The sequence below is a fragment of the Sapajus apella genome, unplaced genomic scaffold, assembly GCF_009761245.1.
Source record: "Sapajus apella isolate SASKATOON/1434 unplaced genomic scaffold, GSC_monkey_1.0 scaffold36, whole genome shotgun sequence".
In the NCBI taxonomy this organism is placed as follows: domain Eukaryota; kingdom Metazoa; phylum Chordata; class Mammalia; order Primates; family Cebidae; genus Sapajus; species Sapajus apella.
This window is the reverse complement of record NW_022436976.1, coordinates 7,919,672-7,942,637: the sequence shown is the minus strand read 5'-3', so window position 1 is coordinate 7,942,637 and position 22,966 is coordinate 7,919,672. Positions and strand designations below refer to the sequence as shown.

The 22,966-nt window shown below is 38.5% G+C and overlaps 1 protein-coding gene across 1 annotated transcript in view; it reads left to right on the top strand.

Moving 5' to 3' along the window:
• The first annotated feature begins 3,857 nt into the window (after positions 1-3,857).
• PTGFR (prostaglandin F receptor) overlaps positions 3,858-22,966 on the top strand; it is a 39,476-nt gene continuing 20,367 nt past the window's right edge. Inside the window, exons 1-2 of the mRNA XM_032296512.1 lie at positions 3,858-4,185; positions 5,615-6,484. Coding sequence (XP_032152403.1) covers positions 5,687-6,484 — 798 coding nt within the window. The 5' untranslated portion in view covers positions 3,858-4,185; positions 5,615-5,686. The remainder of the gene's footprint in view (positions 4,186-5,614; positions 6,485-22,966) is intronic.

Below are 22,966 nucleotides of genomic sequence, written 5' to 3'. Positions count from 1 at the left end.
CAAAAAAAAAAAAAAAAAAAAAAAAAAGGAAAAGGAAAGGAAAGAAAAAAACTTTAGGCCAATATCCCTGATGAACGTCGATGCAAAAATCCTGAATAAAATACTGGCAAACCAAATCCAGCAGCACACCCAAAAACTTATACACCATGTTCAGGCTGGCCCCATTCCTGGGATGCAAGGATGGTTCAACATATGCAAATCAATAAACGTAGCTCATCGCATAAACAAAACCAATGACAAAAACCACATGATTATCTCAATAGATGCAGAACAGACCTTTGTTAAATTCAGCATCTCTTCATGTAAAAAATGCTCAATAAGCTAGGTATTGATGGAACATATCTTAAAATAATAAGAGCCATTTATTACAAACCCACAGCCAATATCATATTGAAAGGGCAAAAGCTGGAAGCATTCCCTTTGAAAACCAGCACAAGACAGTATGCCCTGTCTCACCACTCCTATTCAAAATAGTATTGGAAGTTCTGGCCAGAGCAATCAGGCAAGAGAAAGAAATAAAGGGTATACAAATAGGAAGAGAGGAAGTCAAATTGTCTCTCTTTGTTGATGATATAATTTTATATTTAGAAAATGCCATTGTGTCAGCCCAAAAACTTCTTAAGCTGATAAGCAACTTCAGCAAAGTCTCAGGATACAGAATTAGTGCGCACAATTACAAGCATTTCTTTACACCAACAATAGAAAAGCAGAGAGCCAAATCATGAAAGAACTCCCATTCGTGGTTGCTACAAAGAGAATAAAATACCTAGGAATACAGCTAACAAGGGATATGAAGGACCTCTTCAAGGAGAACTACAAACCACTGCTCAAGGAAATAAGAGTGGACACAAACAAATGGAAAAACATACCATTGTCATGGGTAGGAAGAATAAATATTATGAAAATGATCATAATGCCCAAAGTAGTTTATAGATTCAGTGCTATTCCTATGAAACTACCATTGATATTCTTCACAGAATTAGAAAAAACTACTTTAAATTTCGTATGGAATCAAAGAAGACCCCATATTGCCAAGACAATCCTAAGCAAAAAGAACAAAGCTGGAGGCATCACACTACCTGACTTCAAACTATACTACAAGGTTACAGTAGCCAAAACAGCATGGTATTAGTACAAAGACAGACATATAGACCAGTAGAACAGAACAGAGACCTCGGCAATGACACCACACATCTACAGCCATCTGATCTTTGACAAATCTGACAAAAACAAGCAATGAGGAAAGGATTTCCTATTCAATAAATGGTGCTGTAAAAACTGGCTAGCTGGAAAAGCTGCAGAAAGCTGAAACTGGACCCCATTCCTTATACTTTATACAAAAACTAACTCAAGATTGACTAAAGACTTAAATATAAAACCTAAAACTGTAAAAACCCTAGAAAAAAACCCAGCCAATACCATTCAGGACATAGGCATGGGCAAAGACTTCATAACAAAAATGCAAAAGCGATTGCAACAAAAGTCAAAATAGACAAATGGGATCTAATTAAACTAAAGAGCATCTGTACAGAAAAAAAAACTATCATCAGATTGAATAGGCAATCTACAGAATGGGAGAGGATTTTTGCAACCTGCCCCTCTGACAATGGTCTAATATTCAGAATTTACGAGGAACTTGACACATTTACAAGGAAAAAACAACCCCATCAAAAAGTGAGCAAAGTACATGAACAGACACTTCTGAAAAGAAGACATTTACACAGCCAACAGACATGAAAAATGTTCAATATCACTGATTATTAGAGAAATGCAAATCAAAACTACAATGAGATACCATCTCATGCCAGTTAGAATGGTGATTATTAAAAGATCAAGAAACAATAGATGCTGGTGAGGCTGTTGAGAAATATAAATGCTTTTACACTGTTGGTGGGAATGTAAATCAGTTCAGCCATTGTGGAAGACAGTATGGTGATTCCTCAAGGATCTAGAACCAGAAATACCATTTGATCCAGCAATCTCATTACTGGGTATACACCCAAAAGAATACAAATCATTCTACTATGAATACACATGCACATGTATGTTTATTGCAGCACTATTTACAATAGCAAAGTCATAGAACCAACCCAAATGCTCATCCATGGTAGACTGGATAAAGAAAATGTGGTACATATACAGCATGGAATACTATGCAGCCATAAAAAGGAATGAAATCCTGTCCTTTGCAAGGACACAGATGAAGCTGGAAGCCATCATTCTCAGCAAAGTAACGCAGGGACAGAAAACCAAACACCACATGTTTTCACTCATAAGTGGGAGTTGAGCAATGGACACAGGGAGGGGAACAATGTGCACCAAGGCCTGTTGGGGGCTAGGGGGCAGGGAGAGGGAACTTAGAGGATGGGTCAACAGGTGCAAAAATGTCATGTTTTTTTCAAAAAGAAAAAAAAGAATAAAATTATATATGCACTCACATACTTAAAAAAAGGAAAGAATAGTACTTTGTATCATTCATATTTTCAGTATAGCTTATTACATAATTGTTCTTTGGATACTGGCCATTCATGTATAATATTTCTCTAGGAACTAGGTTATCTAACCAAAATGTTTAATTTTCTCACCATAATTAACAGTTTAGTTTACAAGTTATGATGATTTCATTTAAAAAAATCCTACAGGAGAAAACTATAGTCATTCTTTTCTACAGTTAATGGCTAATTTATTTTATTCCCCGTTTGCATTTTTTGGTTCCTTCCAATTTTCAGGAATTTAGAGATTCCTTTTGATGTTAGAATGGGGAAACAGGGTTCATTTCCGGTGGCACTGATTTTTCACATAGGTAGTGGCAACATTTCACAACAATAAAAAGGATAAAAGTCAGTAATAGATTCACATAAGTGTTTAGCTAGAAAAATGAGACACAGTTAATGGATATGTGTCAAAGCACTATTAGCTAAAAGCAATTACAGAATAAAATGGCTAAAATCATAATCCTAATGAAAAAATGTATTTCTTTACTTCATTATACATTTATCTCCATGAAACTAGATGCACATCTCTTGGGGTATACATATCACTAGAAATTTTCTCACCAGTGGACTTCTAAAATCATTAAAATGTTACTAATCTCTTATCTGCAGGTGTTCTTCAAGAAGGTATCTCACCTCTTTTCCTTTTTACATTCCTTAGAAAGCTGGAAACAGTCCCAGTCCTCTGTGTGACAGTGAACCCTAAGACTATGAGTGTTTTCATTTACAACACTGGGCTTGAATACCTTTTTTTTTTTGAGACGGAGTTTTACTCTTGTTGCCCAGGCTGGAGTGCCATGGTGCGTTCTCAGCTCAAGGCAACCTCCTCCTGGGTTCAAGCAATCTCCTCCCTTAGCCTCCCGAGTAGCTGGGATTACAGGCATGTACCACCAGGCTCGGCTAATTTTTTTTTTTTTTTTTTTTTTTTTTAAGTAGAGACGGGGTTTCGGGTTTTCTCTGCGTTGGTCAGGTTGGTCTCGAACTGCCGACCTCAGGTGATCCGCCTGCCTTGGCCTCCCAAAATGTTGGGATTACAAAGGCATGAGCCACTGTGCCCTGCTGAATACCTCTTTTTAACTCCCTGGAGATATTTGCCCCACAAAGCTCTCCCTCAAACACAACCTCCTTCTACCTGGTGTCTTTATGCATTTGGAGCTGGACTTGGAATGAATTGCCTGTAAGCTACCATCTGACAGCCTAACACAACATCTTGGGCTTTCTTTCGCTCTCCAGACTCCTGTCTTGCATCCTCAGAGATGTCTTGGGGATAAAAATGAGTTTAAAACAAAACTTTCCTTAGCTGCTCCAGCGGCTGAGCGCAGCTCGGCTGCATCCGAGCGCGGTGCCCTCTTCTCTCCCAGTTCTGCTCTGTACCCGTGAAAAAGGGGGCGGAGAGGAGAGAGAAGAGGAAGAGGCGGAGGTCACTTGGGCGCCCCATCCCGCCCAGGCTTGGAGCGCAGCTAGGTGCAGAGGGATCCTAGGAGCCGAGCGTGCCCGGCCGGTTCCGGGCTAAGGGAACGAGTGAGTGGAGGGGTCCAGCGGCGGGTCCACAGCCCGCGCCCGAGCAGGATCTCCGCGCTGCGGTCCGTGGAACTTAAGACAGCTGCGGCGCGGGGCCCGGCGCGCCATGGTGCACCGAGCGGCTCGCTCTTCTGCTCCACAGAGAGCCCGGCTGGCGGCCTGGGATGACAAGGTAACCACCCCTCCAGAGGCTGATCCCAACGCATTGGCCTCCGGATGCTTATCCAGACCCAGGTTTAACCAACCCATCCCCTGGGACACCCGCATCTTCTGCCGGCTGCGCCTGGCACGGAGTTTGGACCAGATTCCCTAAGCTGGGGAGATGCGTAAAGAAGGGTACTCGGGCTAACCCGTCCCCATTCTGAGTTGTTTGGATGGGGACCGGATAGAAAGGGTCTCAGAAGAGGGAAATAGGCAGAGATCCCGCTTTTCGCCGCTGCAGGGTTCACTGCGGGCGGCACTTAGAGTTCCGACCAGGGCATCTCCTCACTCCGGGTCCCCAGGATAAGAGAGAAATAGCCCTCTGGCGTTTGAGCAATTGCAGAATGTTTCAGCGAGTTTGTTAATCTGGAGAGGATGTTGTGAGGCCAAGCTGAAGGGCGACGGGGGGGCAGTAACGGGCGAGAGTCGAGCTGTGAGTAAGACCTGGAGGAGGCCACCGTCCTGGGGAAAGCCTAGGCAGTCCCACTCGGACCGGGCGCAGGAAAAGCTGGCTCTGGAATTTGCAGCCTCCGGGAAAGCTAGCTGCTCGGGAAACGCCAATCGAATTAGCTCGGAGCAGAGTGGCTGTGGCCTTGTGTATCCAGTGTCTGTGACTAAGGGTTCAGCCCTCTAGGGAAAGAGTGACAAGTAAATACTTGGCCTTGGTTGTTGCTACTCTGAAGCTGTAATTGGACGCTATCTTGGCCGAGATGCACAGAGTGAGCGTGGCCTGCCCCCTTCCCCATCGTGAATCAGAATTTCTGCACGGGGGCAGCTAGACCAGAAAACCTTCCTAGAGACTTACCACACTGCTTTCCATAGCTTCAATGTGCGTGTGGTTTGCTGTTATTTGATTTAGGCTTAGAAACATATTCAGGAAATCTGCGTTTAACATCAATGAACTTGCAGGTCCCCTTCCAAAGTTTGGAGATTGTTATCTCTGCCTGACAAGCAGGTCGTTCAACTGAGGAATAATCTGCAGTTTGGGGACAAAGCCCACCAGAGGAAAGAGCAGACACTTTAAAAGGTCTGGTTTTTGTTTGTTTGCTTTAATAGACTATTATGATTTAAAAAAACTTATTGGGTTTAAATCTAATCTTGGCAGCGATTTTGTAAAACTTGAAAGTTTTAAGGTGTCAGTGAAGTGGGGCGGGGGTGCTTTCAGGAGGAGGTGCTCATTTGCAGATGGGCCATAGAAGTTAACCAATGGGTCTCAATTTCAACAGCTTCTTTACCTTGAAAATGAAATGTAGAACCACAGACAGATATGAGCTGCTTTTAGTATGATGCAACCTTGCTTCTAATAGGCCAGATGAAACCTATTCCACCACAGGATGCTGGGGCACGTCAGTCTAAACGTCAGATAAGCAGTTCATAATTCCTCTGTCTTTATCCTACAGATGTCTGGACTGCAAGCTTGCACAGTTTTGAGAGGGAGATGACTTGAGTGGTTGGCTTTTATCTCCACAACAATGTCTATGAACAATTCCAAACAGCCAGTGTCTCCTGCAGCTGGGCTTCTTTCAAACACAACTTGCCAGGCAGAAAACCGGCTTTCAGTATTTTTTTCAGTAATCTTCATGACAGTGGGAATCTTGTCAAACAGCCTTGCCATTGCCATTCTTGTGAAGGCATATCGGAGATTTAGACAGAAGTCCAAGGCATCGTTTCTACTTTTGGCTAGTGGCCTGGTAATTACGGATTTCTTTGGCCATCTCATCAATGGAACCATAGCAGTATTTGTGTATGTTTCTGATAAAGACTGGATCCGCTTTGACCAATCAAATGTCCTTTGCAGTATTTTTGGTATCTGCATGGTATTCTCTGGTCTGTGCCCACTTTTTCTAGGCAGTGTGATGGCCATTGAGCGGTGTATTGGAGTCACGAACCCAATATTTCATTCTACGAAAATTACATCCAAACATGTGAAAATGATGTTAAGTGGTGTGTGCTTGTTTGCTGTTTTTATAGCTTTGCTGCCCATCCTTGGACATCGAGACTATAAAATTCAGGCATCGAGGACCTGGTGTTTCTACAACACAGAAGACATCAAAGACTGGGAAGACAGATTTTATCTTCTACTTTTTTCTTTTCTGGGGCTCTTAGCCCTTGGTGTTTCATTGTTGTGCAATGCTATCACAGGAATTACACTTTTAAGAGTTAAATTTAAAAGTCAGCAGCACAGACAAGGCAGATCTCATCATTTGGAAATGGTCATCCAACTCCTGGCGATAATGTGTGTCTCCTGTATTTGTTGGAGTCCATTTCTGGTAAGAGCCTGAAGTTTTGACTTCTACTTTCTTGGGTTAATCCATGTTCAATTCCAGGTTATCTTTTTCGAAGTTGTTAGTTCGGAAGTTCAGTCTTTTAAATGCTAAGACTGGCCCCTACTCAAAATTTATTTCAGCACTCAGCTCTGGCTTAGAATTACACATATGGTTATCTTCCCAGAAGCCCTGAAGTGAAAGAAATGTGTTGCTAAATAATTCTAACCATAGTGTTAATTGCTTGCAGAGCAGTGTAGTTCTTACAGAATTTACATATTTTTAACACACTGCATATGATTATTTCTAAAATGTGAACAAAATGACCAACTATAAAACAGCATTGGAACAGATTGCAGTAAGTCTTGGTAAGTCTTGACAGAAAGTCACAAGGACTTTTAATTAGTAGACAGGGCATATTAGCTATTGGGTTCTCCGAAGCACACAATGACCAGAACTGCAAAGGCTGGTGATGAATTGAGATAGCTGAATAGTTCAGGTATCTGAACTGCATAGATAGTTCAAGTGAAGAAATCAGTAGTTCACTAACTGGAACAATGCCCTTAGTCCAGACAGAGGTATGTTCAACAGGAAGTCCAGAGATTATTTCCTTTTGGTTTCATTCACTTAAAATTTTAAGTTAGCCAGCATCTGTATGTGATAGCTTGATATTTTAATTTGGAAATGAAAGCTAAAGTGAAGCTATTGGAAACAAACATAAATCATTTCACCTTCCAGATAGAAGACAAAAATCATATTTATGATCCATAAGTATGACCTTAACTCCTTCCAGCATTTTGCTTTATAATGTAAGAAGTGACAACATGCCATGAAAGAAAAGGAAAAAAAAACCTTCTGTAGGGGGCAAGTGGCAACAAAGATTGTTTTTCTCTTTCCCCTTGTCTGTAACAATAAGTGGGAAAGCATCCAGAGATAGCAGTACAGGTGATAGGAAGGTGGAAGTGAGGCAAAGGTAGAGGTAAGACAAGGTGGTGGTTGTACCTTATCTACCTTATCTGGCAGAATGAAGATGCTTGTTACTAATGCAGTTTTGTTAGGCTCCGAAGAGGCTTATTGCCCAAGAATAGTTGCTAGTGAAGTTTTTTTTTTTTTTTTTTTTTTTTGAGAGGGAGTCTCACTTTGTCACCCAGGCTAGAGTGCAGTGGTGTGATCTCGGCTTACTGCAGCCTCTGCCTCCTGGGTTCAAGCAATTCTCCTGCCTCAGTCTCCTGAGTAGCTGGGATTATAGGCACATATCACCATGCCTGGCTAATCTTTGTATTTTCAGTAGAGACATGGTTTCCCCATGTTGGCTAGGCTAGTGTCAAACTCCTGACCTTGTGATCCACCCGCCTCGGCCTCCCAAAGTGCTGGGATTACAGGCTTGAGCCACCATGCCTGGCCCACTAGTGCAGTTTCAATTAATGAACCAGATGATTTTGATACATATAAAAGTTTGTGACAGCTGCCACTGCAGACAGATTCTACAATAGAGTTGGGTTTATTTTACAAAGGGAGTTCTACTGTTCTAATATTTTTGAAATTTCTATTCATATTATTGAATTTCTATTCATATTGCCTCACAACCTGAATCTGGCTTCTTGAATTGTTAAGTCATTTACATTTTTTTGTGTCCGTTGTTCCTGAGTTGGCCAGGTCATAAAAACTCACCCAAGGGGAGAGTGGGTCTATCCATGGGAAATCAACCTTTGGTGGCCTGCTTATTGTCAACTGAGGAGGCCTTAGGTGAACCCAGTAAGAGTCTGATCTGTGATTATAGTATAGTTGCATGAACTGAATAACAGAAACCATTTCTAACAACACTGGAACCTCTTCACTGTTTATTTTTGAGGAGGTTAATGTATGCCACTCAACAACGAAAAATTCCCCGGGTGTGATGCTTTTTAGTTTTTCTGTAGTTCACTTTTGAAATAAAGTAGATTTTTAAACTAAAAAGTGAGTCTGAGTGAGTTGAAATGAATTTAGGGGTTGTGAAAGAAATAGAAAGAAAGTGAGAAAAGAGGTGAAAAATGTTTAAATAAATTTTACAGTGAAGGTTGTTTCTCTGGAGAATACTTCAAAACAATGAAATGGTGAAGTATTAATAAATGAGAGACATAACCTGGACAACTGAGGTGATCACCTGTATTTTGTTTTTTTATTTATTCTGAGGCATCTTAAAAATTCTGTGGGTTTTGACTTTGAGGAATAGGAGTGATAGACTCACTCCTGCATGACTATGGAAGGAAGCAAAATTTCACACTCTTGGTAAGGATATTTTGAATTTATGGTTTTCCCTAATTTCCATTCCTGGATTTTTGGTTTCCTTCCTTGTTAGAATAAATATTATAATTAAATTCATATTTTGAACCCATTTCCTAGGGGAAACAAAGTTTGACTTCCACAAAACATTTTCTGAGGTCCATTTTCTCTTTATGAATTATTGATATATCTGTGACATCAATGTATCAATACTTTTAGCATGAAAATTATTTCTGTGTTAGATGGGTAGTAGATATACCGCAGATGTTACTTAATGGGCTGATATTTTGAATTGTTTTAAGCATTCTTTGCAATCTTGGTTTCTTTTATGGAGATTTGAGTCTTCATGAAAATTTCTGACTAAAAGATTTCTCCTGACCTTTGATGGTCTGGACACAAGTGCCTTGGGGATTAAATTAAGGTGCTCAGACAGGTATAAACAACCCTATAAAAATGCAGGCTTGAGAATCTCAAAATACCACTCAGTACTAATACTTCAGTTGAAAATTTTCTCTTTTTCTCTCTTTTATACCTAGGCGGATTGTAATAGATATTAATTACTGAGCCATCATTTTCCTGCCCACCTTGTGTTTTAAAAGCTTCTGATTTTTAAAAATACTTCTGAACTCAAGCTTCTAGATTCCCATAGATGCACTATAACCATGGCAGCTTCCGGGTCAATGCCCTATTTGATACCATGTGCCTTTTTTCTCTGATTAAGTGGGAATTGTTGGATTTGTATTTGAATGAACACCTGCAAACACTCTTTGACCAGTGTTCACAGTCATTTTCAAATCTCAAACTGGAACGAAGGTAGAGGTACATACACCAACAGGAGGAAGTAAGTAAGGTGCAGATGATGGTGTCTGTGCTTGACAGGAACTACTGCATCAAAAACTTATCAATAGTAGCATAATTTCTGAAACCATTTAAATTTATAAATTGAAATATATATTGAAGTTTATGTCAAATGTGATACTATTAAATTTGTTGAGTTTTAATCAACAAAGGTAAAAATGATCACAATGTTTGAATTCTCTCTTATTTTAATAGACTTTTTTAATTTTACTTTTTTGAGTCATTTTTGGATTTATAGGAAAACGAGTAAAAAGTACAGAGAATTTACAAATACTCCCTCCCCCTCCTCCACTTCATCACCTTTATTATTCATATCTTGCTTTGGTGTGGCACATTTGTTACAATCAATGAGCCAACACTGCTATATTACTATTAGCTAAAGTTTGTAGTTTACATTACGGCTCTCTCTTTGTGTTGTACTTTCCATGCGTTTTTAAAATGTTGAATGACATGTGTCCACCATTACAGAAGCAAGCAGAATAGTTTCCTTACCCTAAAAATCCCGTGGCTTAAAAAAAATTTAATGTGTTTTATTTTTCCAAAGTGAGATAATGTGCTTTTCTCCTCCTAGTAATTAAAATGTAGAAATGTAGTACAAACATAACATTTGTTTAAAATATAACTTGTTAATGACTTACATTTTTATAATACCTGGGGTTTGTAGTTTTAAACATGGTTAATTCATTCACATTAATTTAATAACAATGCTAACTGAAAAATACAGGAAACTACAATGGATGCTTATTATCTTACAGTTCCATTTAGCAACAAGTTAATCCTAAACATCTTTGAAAGTGAAACAGCAGTTATAAAATTGTCTTGTGTTCTTCCTAGATGAATCATTTTTCCTTATTACATAGACCTTGAACACATTCTCTTGATGTTTCTGTTGTGAGGGAGGATAAAAGAGATTTACCAGCACTTTCAAGAAACATTTTCTAAATATTCTTTTGTTTCTACTTTTATATGAGTAAGGATTATTTTTAATTCTCCACTTCTAGAACATGCAACTCTAAAAGGAGTTAATTATTAGTGCTATGTGTAGTTCACCTATTTGGCAGAGCAATAAATACTTGCTGACTGATTGACTGTAACTTAAGTAGTATGAATGTCAAAAGATTGGAAATGATTGACCAGATTATGGATTCTGAGTTTTGGAGGTTAACAGCCAAGCAAACACTGAGACCAAATTGTAATTTTAATCTGTTCCCTAATCAGCAACTGTAGACTTAGAAAGCTATTAAACTTCAGCTGTCTTTTAATAGAAGGACATATGTTTATTTTACCTTCTCTTCAGAGATACAGAATAATTTTGAATTGGAAAGAGAAATATAAAGTACATGAAGAGCAAAATGATTTCCTATGTAGGTGAGTTTACCCAAGAAATGTGTTCTCTTGCAAGTGTAGAGTTGGAGCTTGACTTTCCTATGGTTACTGTTATGCTAATATTTCTAGTCAACATAGTTAAACATTGTTTGGTCACTAAGGTGTTTGTCAGATATAGATCAAAGAACTGGGTGGCTAATTGAACTTTGACTGAAATCACAAAAGGTATTGGCTTCGTAATGACCAGATTTTAAAGGGCTAATGACAAATGACGGAATAACATGAAATCATAGCACATTTTGACTATCAGTGAAGATTATTTTCTTTGGAAGGCTGATCCCCATCCTTATATTGAAGAATGGTTTAATGGAAATCTATGTATGTGTCTTGTGCACTTGCCTCAATACCCAAAGGATGGTGAATGGATGTAGATTTATATGCTTTAAGTGAAGTTGAAGCAAGTTGCTGCAAGTTGAAAATTGCAGATGTATATGTGTACATGTACACATATACATGTACAATATAAATGTGTACATGTATATATGTAGTGTGTGTATATATAGTTTATGTATTTAGGTACATACATAAAAGTGTACATGTGTACATATACACCTATTTTTTTGCGTGTATATATACAAATACATACATAAATGTTAAATTATTTCTCAAATGAAAAAAATTAACCAATCACCATTGGATCAAATAGGAGAGATTCTAGTGGGCGGCATAGCTATCAGATACTGTGTTTACTACTTGGGTGATATCATTAGAAACCTAAACCTCAGTATCATGCAATATCCCTTTGCAAGAAACCTGTACATGCATCCCCTGACTCTAAAATAAAAACAAACAAACAAAATGGACTGTTCTATAGTCTTATGTTAGATCTTGGAAATGTAGGTCTTTCTATTCTAATCTTGGATTTCTGCTGATTTCAGAGGCAATATTTTCATAAATCATTTTAGCTAGTTTTCTTTGTGAAGTGTGAGCGTCCCTTTGTTAGGAATGTGGAAACAGCAATAAAGCTGTCTGGATACAGGACTGATGACACCCGGGTTCTACTCCTACGAAGTTTGTAACTTAGACCTAAACAACTCAAAATTCATATCTAGCAGAAAAGACGTATTTTAGAGATACATTAATGTAGCTTAATCATGGGAATTCAAGTGGCTTTCTCACATTTCGGAAGGCATGGCGTAAGTGCCGTAGGGTAAATGACTGACCATAGTTAGCAGGAGAGCTGCACTGGGAGATCAGGGAGCAGGTTCCTGTCCCCGAACCTTAGTGTTCTCCTGCCTGGTACACTGGCCTCTTGACATCCACATGACTCTCTCCCTCTTTCTTCTCTGGCCTCTCAAATATCCCCTCTTTTATCCAGGCTATCTTAAAAAGTTTCTGTCTACTTTTCCTCTCTTCCCTTCCTCTGCTTTACGTCACTTATAGGACCTAGCAGGATGTAATAACATAATACACATTTCTCCGTTTATTTGGTTGTTGCTAGGCTTTTGCCCCTCCTGAGGGAGGGGCCTTGCTGATTGTTGTGTGTTCAGCTCCTAGACCAGTGCCTGGCACATAGCTGGGGTCAGTAAGAGTTTGCCAAGTGAATCTCATGGAAAGGAGAGCCCAGTCGGTGACTACACTCATTTACACTTTCGATTAGCTCTGGTGATGAGGTCAGGACCTGGCCCAGGGAATACTTTTTAGTACTTTGATTTCTGATTTGAGCTGGCGAGTTCTGAGAGGGAGAAAGTCTGTGTTCAGGAACTCTCTATGAACGTAAGTTGGAAGTAGTGTCCTGGAGAATCTTGGACTTTCTGAAATTTGAATCCAGAATGAGAATTTAGGAATTTTGTCACATCTAGAGGAATTCCATGGATACACTGGGCTTGGTATTTTATTTTATGATATTACAATGATTTGTTTATATGTTTTCTCTGTAATTCTGAGTGGTGCTTGGTGGCTTTACTCTACGTTATTAGTTTATGTTTTAATTCCAAAAAATAATGGACCATAAATCAATGTTTGTTGAATGAGTAAGATAGGGAATCAAGCATTGAATGGGAAGTATCAAAGGTGAAGGAAAATGTTAGGTAGTAGAAATTTGGATTAATTTCACCCCAGAGTCTTTAATACCGACATTTTCTCTACATCCTCACATTTTTTCAAAGTGTATTTATTTTTTATTGGTATTTTATCTTTGAGAGAATCATGTCGGGGGACAAGAGGAGAACTTACTTTGTGTAAAGACCTCCAGATATTGCGCGTTCCTTGTCATAAAATGGAAGCTCTATGGTAAATGTGGAAATTTGTCTGAAATGGGCTTGCTTACATCATGTCTTTACCAGCTGATTAAGTGAAGGTATATGCCTTAATTTGTGCTGTTAACAGACTAAAAGATTGGGTAAGTTTTCAGTCACAGAGGATTAAGTCTCAAAAAAATCCAACAGACCTAAAAAGTGGACACTGTGTTACTCCTCCCAGATCTTCCTTTTCTCAAGGGAATTTTCCTTCAGCTGAAAGTAGCTGCTTTGTCTAAGGTTGTGTCCCTGTCTCTTAGGGTCAGTGTATGTGCACTGACTGGTGGATGTGGGGATAAAGGGAATCTGTCCTTTGCCTTGTTGGGTATTTCTGAAGGTCCATTCATGTCTCAGGGCCTGCTGAGGTGTCTGTTGAGGACTTTCCTTGCAACTGCATTGCAGCTCCTCTCCTGCCTAATTCTTCTTCCTTCTCTACTTCACAATCTCCCTGGAAAACTTTCTACATGCAGATCTCTGCCCCAAAGTCCATTGCCTCCAGAGTATACCTTAGGACAACCTTTTAGAAGTCTGCTTGTATATGTACTATCTACATATAAAATGCATTACGCATTGGTTTACAGTGTGATTTGACAAATATGTGGATCTGTGTATATGGAATTGAGCTCACTTGAGTATAAAACTATCTCCTTCCATGAACGAGTATGGTGTAAAATTGGCAAATGTCAATCCATTTTTAAAAGACATTGCTAGGATGAGAATTTACACAAGAATTTGTTGCTTTGGATGAGTGTAGTGATCTGGAATACTTTGTTATTTTAAATTTATTTACTCTTGGAAAAGCATGACCTTTTTTAAGGAGAAAGACTTATAAAAGTATCCAAAGATATTGTAGACATTGAGACGACACTTACAAACATTGCTTGAATGACTTAAGTGTAAACTAATCAGAACATGTGGATTAAATTTATACCCTCATGGATATAAAAATCTTCTGGCTTAAAGGATTTTGGGCTTTTTATTAAGCTCCAAAACACTTGAAGAACCATTCAAGATGTCGATGTGTCCCAAATCTCTTTGGGTTGCCAGTTATTTGCTTAGACTTATCTTTATAGGAAGTATGTAAAATGCATTCCGTTTATATTTGTTTTGGAAGGCATCTATAGCCACACCAATTTTACCTGGTACATCTGTGTTATTCATCTGCACTCAGAGAGGACTTCATCCTATAGGATAAATTTGTCTTGTGATACTTGTAAATATAACTTTCAAAGCTTGTTTAAACCTGTCTCCTGTCTGTCCTTTTTTTCTGGTTGTAGCACAGCTAATGCCATAGAAGAGTGAATACGGTTGTGGTTTTACATAGACAGGGAGGTGTTTTTTCTCACTCCTCCTCAGCTATTGTATCCCCAAATAATATTTAGACTGTGGAATGCTGAAATGGAGTGTAGCTGTGGTGTGACAGTGAAGGAGACAGAGACAATTTGATTATATACAATGAATTATTTTAGCTTTTTGTGCATAGTCCCAAATCATGGCTCCCTTTGGGACTCATGCAGTTATTCAGAATATAAGTGAAGAACATAAATCTCAGCCTCATCACTCCTTAGCTGTGACCTTAGAGTTACTCTAAGACAATTGTGCATATCCGTAATTATAATAATACTATACTCAGATGTACTATCAGATTAAATAAGTTGACTTCTCTAAAATCTCATCACAGAGTGATTGGCACATAGTGAATGTACAACGAAATCCAAAAATACTCAAAAGTTTATTGGTATTAATGCTGCCCACCATCTCAATGAAAATCACCATCTGTGTTTAGTTCAGATATTTTTCATTTTCTCTTCCAATAAAAAGGATTGGTTGCAGTAGAAAGGAAGAGAGAAGAAGCTCATAGCTTCAGAAAAGTTTCTTGAACATTTCCACTTCAAGTTTCAAATCATTGGTTCTGATTTCACTATCTCATCAGAAGTAGAGATGTTGCCTGTTAACTTTTTGCATCTTATCCTAAATATTCTAATAATTTATAAGGTATTAATTATTAGATCAGAGTTGTGAGCGCTACTGGGTAGTAAAAGATAAAGATCTTTCCTCTTCTAATTTAGTTGAAGAGCTTATAATTTAGTTGAAGCAAATGATGTAAGATATTAGCGTTTGAAGAAGCAATATAGTGTAGTAGTTAAGAATCCGGGTTCAAGTCCTGTTTCTTTCACTTCCTGGCCATGTGACTGTAACCACTCTGTGCCTCTGTTTCCTCATAATTAAGTAGTAATAAAGCAAAGTAAATTAAGTAAAATAAAGTAAAAGAAGTAGTAATAGTACCCACTTCTTAGGGTGGTTTTGAAAATTAAATTAATGTATTTAAAGCACTTAAAATAGTGAAATCAAGCATTACAAAAGCTACTAACACTTTCTAAAAGTACCACATGCTTCAGTTATTACACTATTATAATTGTTGTTGCTGTTACTATTAAATAATAATGCTGCCAGCTAATCATTTTGTCAATGAGATGATCAAAGACACTCCAAAATTATTTATTAAATGAACAATAGGAATTACAAGAGGGATTTGTCACTTCTAATTTGGTGCTTCATAAGCTGTTTCTTGATTTGACAAATATTTATTGGGCCTCTAACATGTGTCAGGCACTGTTCTAGATACCAGAATAACAATCGCCATAATTTAACTGTTCATAATATCTATGGCCTTAAGCAATAGTACTTTTAAGTTAAGAAAAGAAGAGATATGCAGGAAACTGAAATATAACGATTCTATCTTTTGTTACAACAGAATAGCAGGTATTTTATTATGAATGTTTGTGGACGAGATTATTTGTGATAACTTATGAAAAGGAAAAAAATTCTCTGGGATATCATTTAGAAAGAAAATTACTGGAAATAAATGTAATTGAAAGTAAATTAATGTAAGCTGTAAGAACCAATGAGAAAATAATGCGTATAATTCCCAGAAGTACAGAAGTGTGCAAATGAGAAGAGAAACTCTTTAGTATTTGGGCCAGGCTTTAACAGGATTAGAATACAGCAGGTTATAATAAATTAATATTAAAAGAAAATTTTTCAAGTAATGAAATATGAGTAGAAAAATTAAGTCAGATAATACCAATTTAATAATTAAAATTAGTATATTATGCTACCTTTTGATAACGAAAGTGAAGCAGGATGTAGAAGAGAAATAAATTGTGAGTGAAATGAAGCATTACGAAAGCTACTAACACTTTCTAGGAATTCAAGGAAATTTTAGAAATAAAGAAAAACAATCAAATCATTAAATTGCTGTGAACATACATACTAGGAAGAAAAAATTCATTTATGCTTTCATTTACTCATGAATAATTTACTCATAAATTTATTCTTTCAGCAGACTTTGCTGAGGAAAAGAGGGGGTGTCTCTCCAGGTGGAGGGTAAAGAATAGAGACAGAGATATGATGTGGGAAATTCCTGAGACAGATTTTAAGAGTCATGCTTTGTATCCCCTTCATTTCATCTGTGACCTTGCATTCTCTTCTCCAGACTCCACATGCATCCTCTGCCTACCTTCTCCACTTTTACTATGGGGTAAACATAGCCATCTGTATTTTTCTGGCTTTGCTTTGGAGCAGGTCAGGGAGGTAATGGCTTATCAATACTGAAGGAACCTCTGATCACAAAGGTGAATTAGTAAGCACTAACTACATGGCAAGAACATTGTTGCAGCAGCAGTAGCAGCAATACTGGTTGTTCTTGTTATTACATATGACTCTACTTTGCTTCTTGCATTTATGACCGTGGCTGTGGACTAGAAAATAGAAGGAAAAATAAAAGTCACATGAGTGAAGGAGAAACAGAATGCAAGGGTGGGAACAAGAAAATTAGAGCAGCAGAAAGCTGGTGGTGTGAGGGTGAAGAGAGGCGCTCTCACGTTTCAGGAACTGTGTGGGTAAGGTGAGGCCTCCTTTTACTTTCACAGACATCTTCCTTATTGAGGAATATTAAATTTCATGTATTATATTCCTCCAAGCTATTTAAAAAAGACATAATACGGCCGGGCGCGGTGGCTCACGCCTGTAATCCCAGTACTTTGGGAGGCCGAGACGGGTGGATCACGAGGTCAAGAGATCGAGACCATCCTGGTCAACAATGGTGAAACCCCGTCTCTACTAAAAATACAAAAAAAAATTAGCTAGGCATGGTGGCGCGTGCCTGTAATCCCAGCTACTCAGGAGGCTGAGGCAGGAGAATTGCCTGAACCCAGGAGGCGGAGGTTGCGGTGAGCCGAGATGGCGCCATTGCACTCCAGCCTGGGTAACATGAGCGAAACTCCGTCTCAAAAAAAAAAAAAAAAAAAAAAAGACATAATATTTTCTTTAGCTATAAAAGTTTATTGTAAAACATTATAGTAAACTACACATTAAATTAAAGGAAAAATCTTCCAAGTCCTACTATCCAGAGATAACTACTGTTAGTATTCCTGGTACATCTATCCTTTTGCCCAGCTAATGGGGAAAATAGATTATTTTAATTCTTCGATTAATAGAGTAGTTAAATATTTTTTCTTACAGTTGTTGAGCATTATCCCTTTTGTGAATGTATAGGTATTTGTATTTTTCTAAATGGTTTTTCCAGAACTCTTTGGTTAGCAAAGAACAGATAATTCTCATATATAAAAATATTTATAAAATAATTGTTATAAAAGCAGTTGCTTTTCTGCATGAACTCAGAGGGAGAAATCACTCATCATCATATGTAGGTCACCAAGCTATTCATGAGGGATCTACCCCCATGACCTAAATACCTTTCTCTAGCCCCTACCTCCAACATTGGGTGATATGATTCAGATGTGTTCCTTCCAAACCTCATGTTGAAATGTGATTCTCAACGTTGGAGGTGGGGCCTGGTGAGAGGTGATAGAATCATGGAGGCAGATTCCTTACAAATGGTTTAGCACTGACTCCTTGGTGATGAGTTCTCTCACAGTTAGATCACATGATATCTGGTTGTTTAAGAGTGTAGGACCTCTCCCTTCTCTCTCCTGCTTTTGCCATGCGACATGCCTGCTCCCCCTTTGCCTTCCTTTATAACTGTATGCTTCCTGAGGTTCTCACCAGAAATGGATGTTGGCACCATGTTTCCTATTCAGCCTGTAGATCCCTGAGCTGAAAGAAACCACTTTTCTTTATAAATTTCCCGGTTTCAGCTATTTTTTTTTACAGCAATACAAGAAAGGACTAACACAGAAAATTTATACCAGGAGTGGAGTGTTGCTATAAAGTTCCCTGAAGATGTGGAAGCAGCTTTGGAACTGTAAAATGGGCAGAGGTTGGAAGAGTTTAAAGGACTCAAAAGAAAATAGGAAGATGAGGGAAAGTTAGAAACTTCTTGGAAACTGATCAAAATCACAACCTGTTGGAAATATGGACAGTGAAGGCCAAGCTGATGAGGTCTCAGATGGAAATGAAGAATTTAATGGGAACTGGAGTGAAGGTCATACATGTTATGCCGTGGCGAATAACTTGGCTGCATTGTGTTCATGACCCAGGGATCTGTGGAAGTTTGAATTTAAGAGTGATAGCTTAGGGTATCTGGCAGAAGAAATTTCTAAGCAGCAAAGCATTCAAGAAATGCTGTGGCTTCTTCTAACAGCTTATGATCAGACAGAAGTAAAGGAATGACTTAAAGTTGGAACTTATATTTGAAAGGGAAGCATATTGTAAAAGTTTAGAAAATTTGCAATTTGGTCTTCTGGTAGATTCCAAGCAGTCTGCGGAGGTATTGCTTGCTAGGGATATTAGCACGACTAAAGGGTAGCCATGTGTTAATATCCAAGACAATGGAAAAAAGGCCTGAAAGCCATTTCAGAAGTCTTTGAGGCAGCTCCTCCCATCACAGGCCCAGAGACCTAGGCAGAGTTGTACAGCCTTGCAATGCTGTTTCCCATATTCAGGGTGCTCTGGCTCCAGCTGTGGCTCAAAGGGCCACAGGCAGAACATGGGCTGCCACTGCCAAGTGTGTAAGCCTATGCCCTCAGCATCTTCCATATAGTGTTAAGCCTGTAGGCACACAGAATGCAAAAGTGAAGGAGGCTTGGCAGCTTCTGCTTAGATTTAAGAGGATGTAAGGGGAAGGCTGGACCCCCAGGCAGAAGTCAGCTGCAAGAATGGAACCCTAGCACAGAGCCTCTTCCTGGGTAGTGCAGAAGGAAAATTTTGGATTGGAGCTCCCACCCAGAGTCCCCAGAGAGGCACTGCCTAGTGGAGCTGTGGGGAGGTGTCACTGTCCTCTAGGCTCCAGAATGCTACAGCCACTGTTTGCTTGCACCATGCCTGAAAATGCCACAGGCTCTCAACCCCAACCTGTGTGAGCAGCCACGGTGGCTGCACCTTGCAAAGCCACAGGGGTGGATCTTCCCAAGACCTTGGGAGCCCACTCCTTGCATCAGTGTACTCTCGATGCAGGATGTGGATTTACAGGAGATTCATTTAGGAGCTTTAAGATTTAAGGACTGCCTGCTAGGTTTAGGGCTTGTGTGGGGTCTGTTGCCTCTTTATTTTGGCCGTTTATCCCTTTCGGAAAGAGAATGTAAACCCAATGTCTGTACACCACTGTATATTGGAAGTCAATAACTTGTCTTTTATTTCATAATTTTATAGGTGACAGGAACTCATCTCCAGATAAGACTTTGGACTCTAAATTTTAGATTTAATACTCTGGAGGACTATTGTGAAGGCATGACTGAATTTTGAAATGTGAGGAGGACATGAGACTTGAGGCCCAGGGGTGGAATGATATAGTTTTGATACTTCTCCCCTTCAAATTGCATGTTGAAATGTGATTCCCAAAGTTAGAAGTGGGGCCTGGTAAAAGGTGATTGAATTATGGGGGCAAATCCCTCGTGAATGATTTAGCACCAATGCCTTGGTGGTGAGTTCTCCCTCAGTTAGTTCAATGGGATTTGGTTGTTTAAAGAGTCTGGTACCTCCCCCTTGTCTTTCTCGCTCCCTGCTCTCACCAGCTGATGCACCTCTGCCCCCTTAACCTGCTGTCATGGTTGTTACCTTTCTTAGGCCTTTATCAGACACAGATGCCAGCACCATGCTGTACAGCCTGGAAAAGTGTGAGCCAACTAAACTTTTTTTTTTTTTTTTTTTAATAAATTTCCCAGTCTCTGGTATTTTTTTATAGCAGTGTAAAAATGGACTAACACAGTGGGGATCACATTTTGACATAAGATTTGGAGAGGACAAGCATCCAAAATATATCGATAAAATTTTCTCCTTTGGAATTTATCTCATTTTTCTGTCAATTAAAGCACACTGGAATGCACAGGAAACAGGCAGGAGGCTTCTTTGTGGTAGGTAGAGGGAGAAAACTGGCTTTAGGTTTCCCTACTCAATGACAGGCTTGTAGCACCCAACCTGTAGAGGGAAAGGGGGACTAATGTGCTATTATTAAGACTAGGTAAATACTATTTATTAATTATTTTATAATTAAAATCAGAGCACTCAAATATGAGTACTGGCTAAGTAACTGACATTTTCCCTCCCAGTTTTCTTAAAGGAAGTCCAATATTTTGTAAATAAAATGCCAAAATTGCATGGCTTCACTGAAGTGTAGTCAAATGTATATGTGGCTGGTGGCTAAAAATCATCTCTCTAAAAAGAATATGTTACTATAGCACATTACACAGATTCAAATCTGAGTTTTTATTTTTTATAAGAGAAATTACAATTCTGGAAATTCTTTGTCTTTATTTACACATGTAAGATTCTCCAAGAAATCTGCTGTGATTATTCTACCTTGTATTTGTCTCTCTTTCTGTAGATAAAATATAGCATCTAATTCTACCTGATGATAGATTTTGTGCTATTTGTTTTGCGACTAATCTAATCTCTCAAGTGGATAGAGAGCTCCTCAGTGACAGAGTGAATGTCCCATGTTTCTACTCTGTTTCCTATGTTTCCTATGCTGCTTCATATACTACTTGAAAAACTTCAAGAAAATGCAGCTCATCCTTTAGAATCCTTTCACCACAAATAAAATTAGTGAATAAAACAACACCATTATAGCTGTGGTTACTTGTTGCATTTGAATGTCACAGAAGGATTTTACTTTTAAAAATGTTATTTCTTATAAAAAGAGTCAAGTTTTTTTGAAATATGACTATAAACCTATAATTGTGATGATGGTTTAAAAGTTCTTTCTTAAGAATTTTTTTGTAGTGTAAGAACCAATTGATTTTTTAAAACCACATCCATAGCTCCTGCTGTGTGTCAGACAAGGTTCTAAGTGCTTTACAGACATTAACTCATTGAATCCTCATGACATTTTATAGAATGTCGATTTCCTTAGCTGTGGAAAGTATTTATGACTATGTCTGTCCAGAGGGTTGACCCAAGGGATGCAATCATATGATACTTAACATCATGATCAGTTGCAAAACATTATTGGCCATATATTACATCTGAGATTTTAGTTAAAATTAAAATGTCTTTAGTTTAAGTCAATATTCATCGAGAAAAGCTCTGACAAGAAGAAAACACAAAGGTAAGAAGATGGTTGTGATATGTACAGAAAAGTAAGCATTATTAAAAGGAGGGTTAGTTTTGTACTCTGCTGTTATGCTGACGAGGACTGATGGAGAGCAATCTCTAAACAAATTCACTAAACCAGGCTGCCTTTAATAATGTTTTAAAAGTAATTTTTGCTTCTCTTCTCCCTTCCAGAGCACTGACAATGCCCCCAGTCTCATACCTTTTTCTGTCCCCAACCTAAACAGGTCTTAATTTATCTGAGTAAATTTTAGAATTCAAAATTTTTAAAAATGGACAGTTACGTTAGTTAGCATTAAGTGTTAAGCAAAATGTAGATTTTGTAGAGAATATTTTTTACCCTTGAGAAATTGTTTTTCTCTTCTGTTGTCATTGAAAGGTTAAAACCACATGCAGGGAAGAGAAGTCATTGCTGAGTGTTGTGAGGAACGAGTCAAGCTTTGATTAAAATCAGAGGGTGTAAGAGGGAGCCAGTTCCAGAATGCTGATGACAACAAAGCAAACTTTTGTCTTAAAAATGTGTTTATGTCTCACTGAGAAGCCTGTTTATCCTGTGCCTTGCAAAATTGGATGTATTTGCTATCAGAACCCTACTGTCTGCAGTCCTGCCTAGACATACGGCAGCTGCAGGATACCATAGTTCCTGTTTTTTAAAGAGCCAAAGATAAATGTCCTTAGTAAAAATTTGCTATATGAAGGCACTTCAAATATTCCATAAATACCATACCAAGACACTTAAAATATGCCACAAAATATACCATAATGAGTTTAGAAATACTCATTCAATTATTCAATAAATTTTTTTCTCAGTGCCTTCCATGTGTAAGGTGCTAGGGCTTTGGTGCTGGCCGTGTTGCTGGACAAGGCAATATCCCTTCTCTTATGGGTTACATTCTAAGGTGGTGGTTGCAGTGGAGTAAGGATGGTTTGAACATGGGTAGATACTAAGTAAACCAATTGACAGGATGATTTCAAAAAGTAATAATTATGTTTCTACTACAAAGACACATGCACACGTATGTTTATTGCAGCACTGTTCACAATAACAATGACTTGGAACCAATCCAAATGCCCATCAATGATAGACTGGATAAACAAAATGTGGCACATACACACCACGCTGTGATTGTGGGTGGGAATGGAGCTATTTTAGATCGGATGTTCAAGGGTATTGTCACCATGAGCTTAGTCCTGAGTAGCGAAAAAGAGCCAGCCATGGGAAATTAATGGGGCA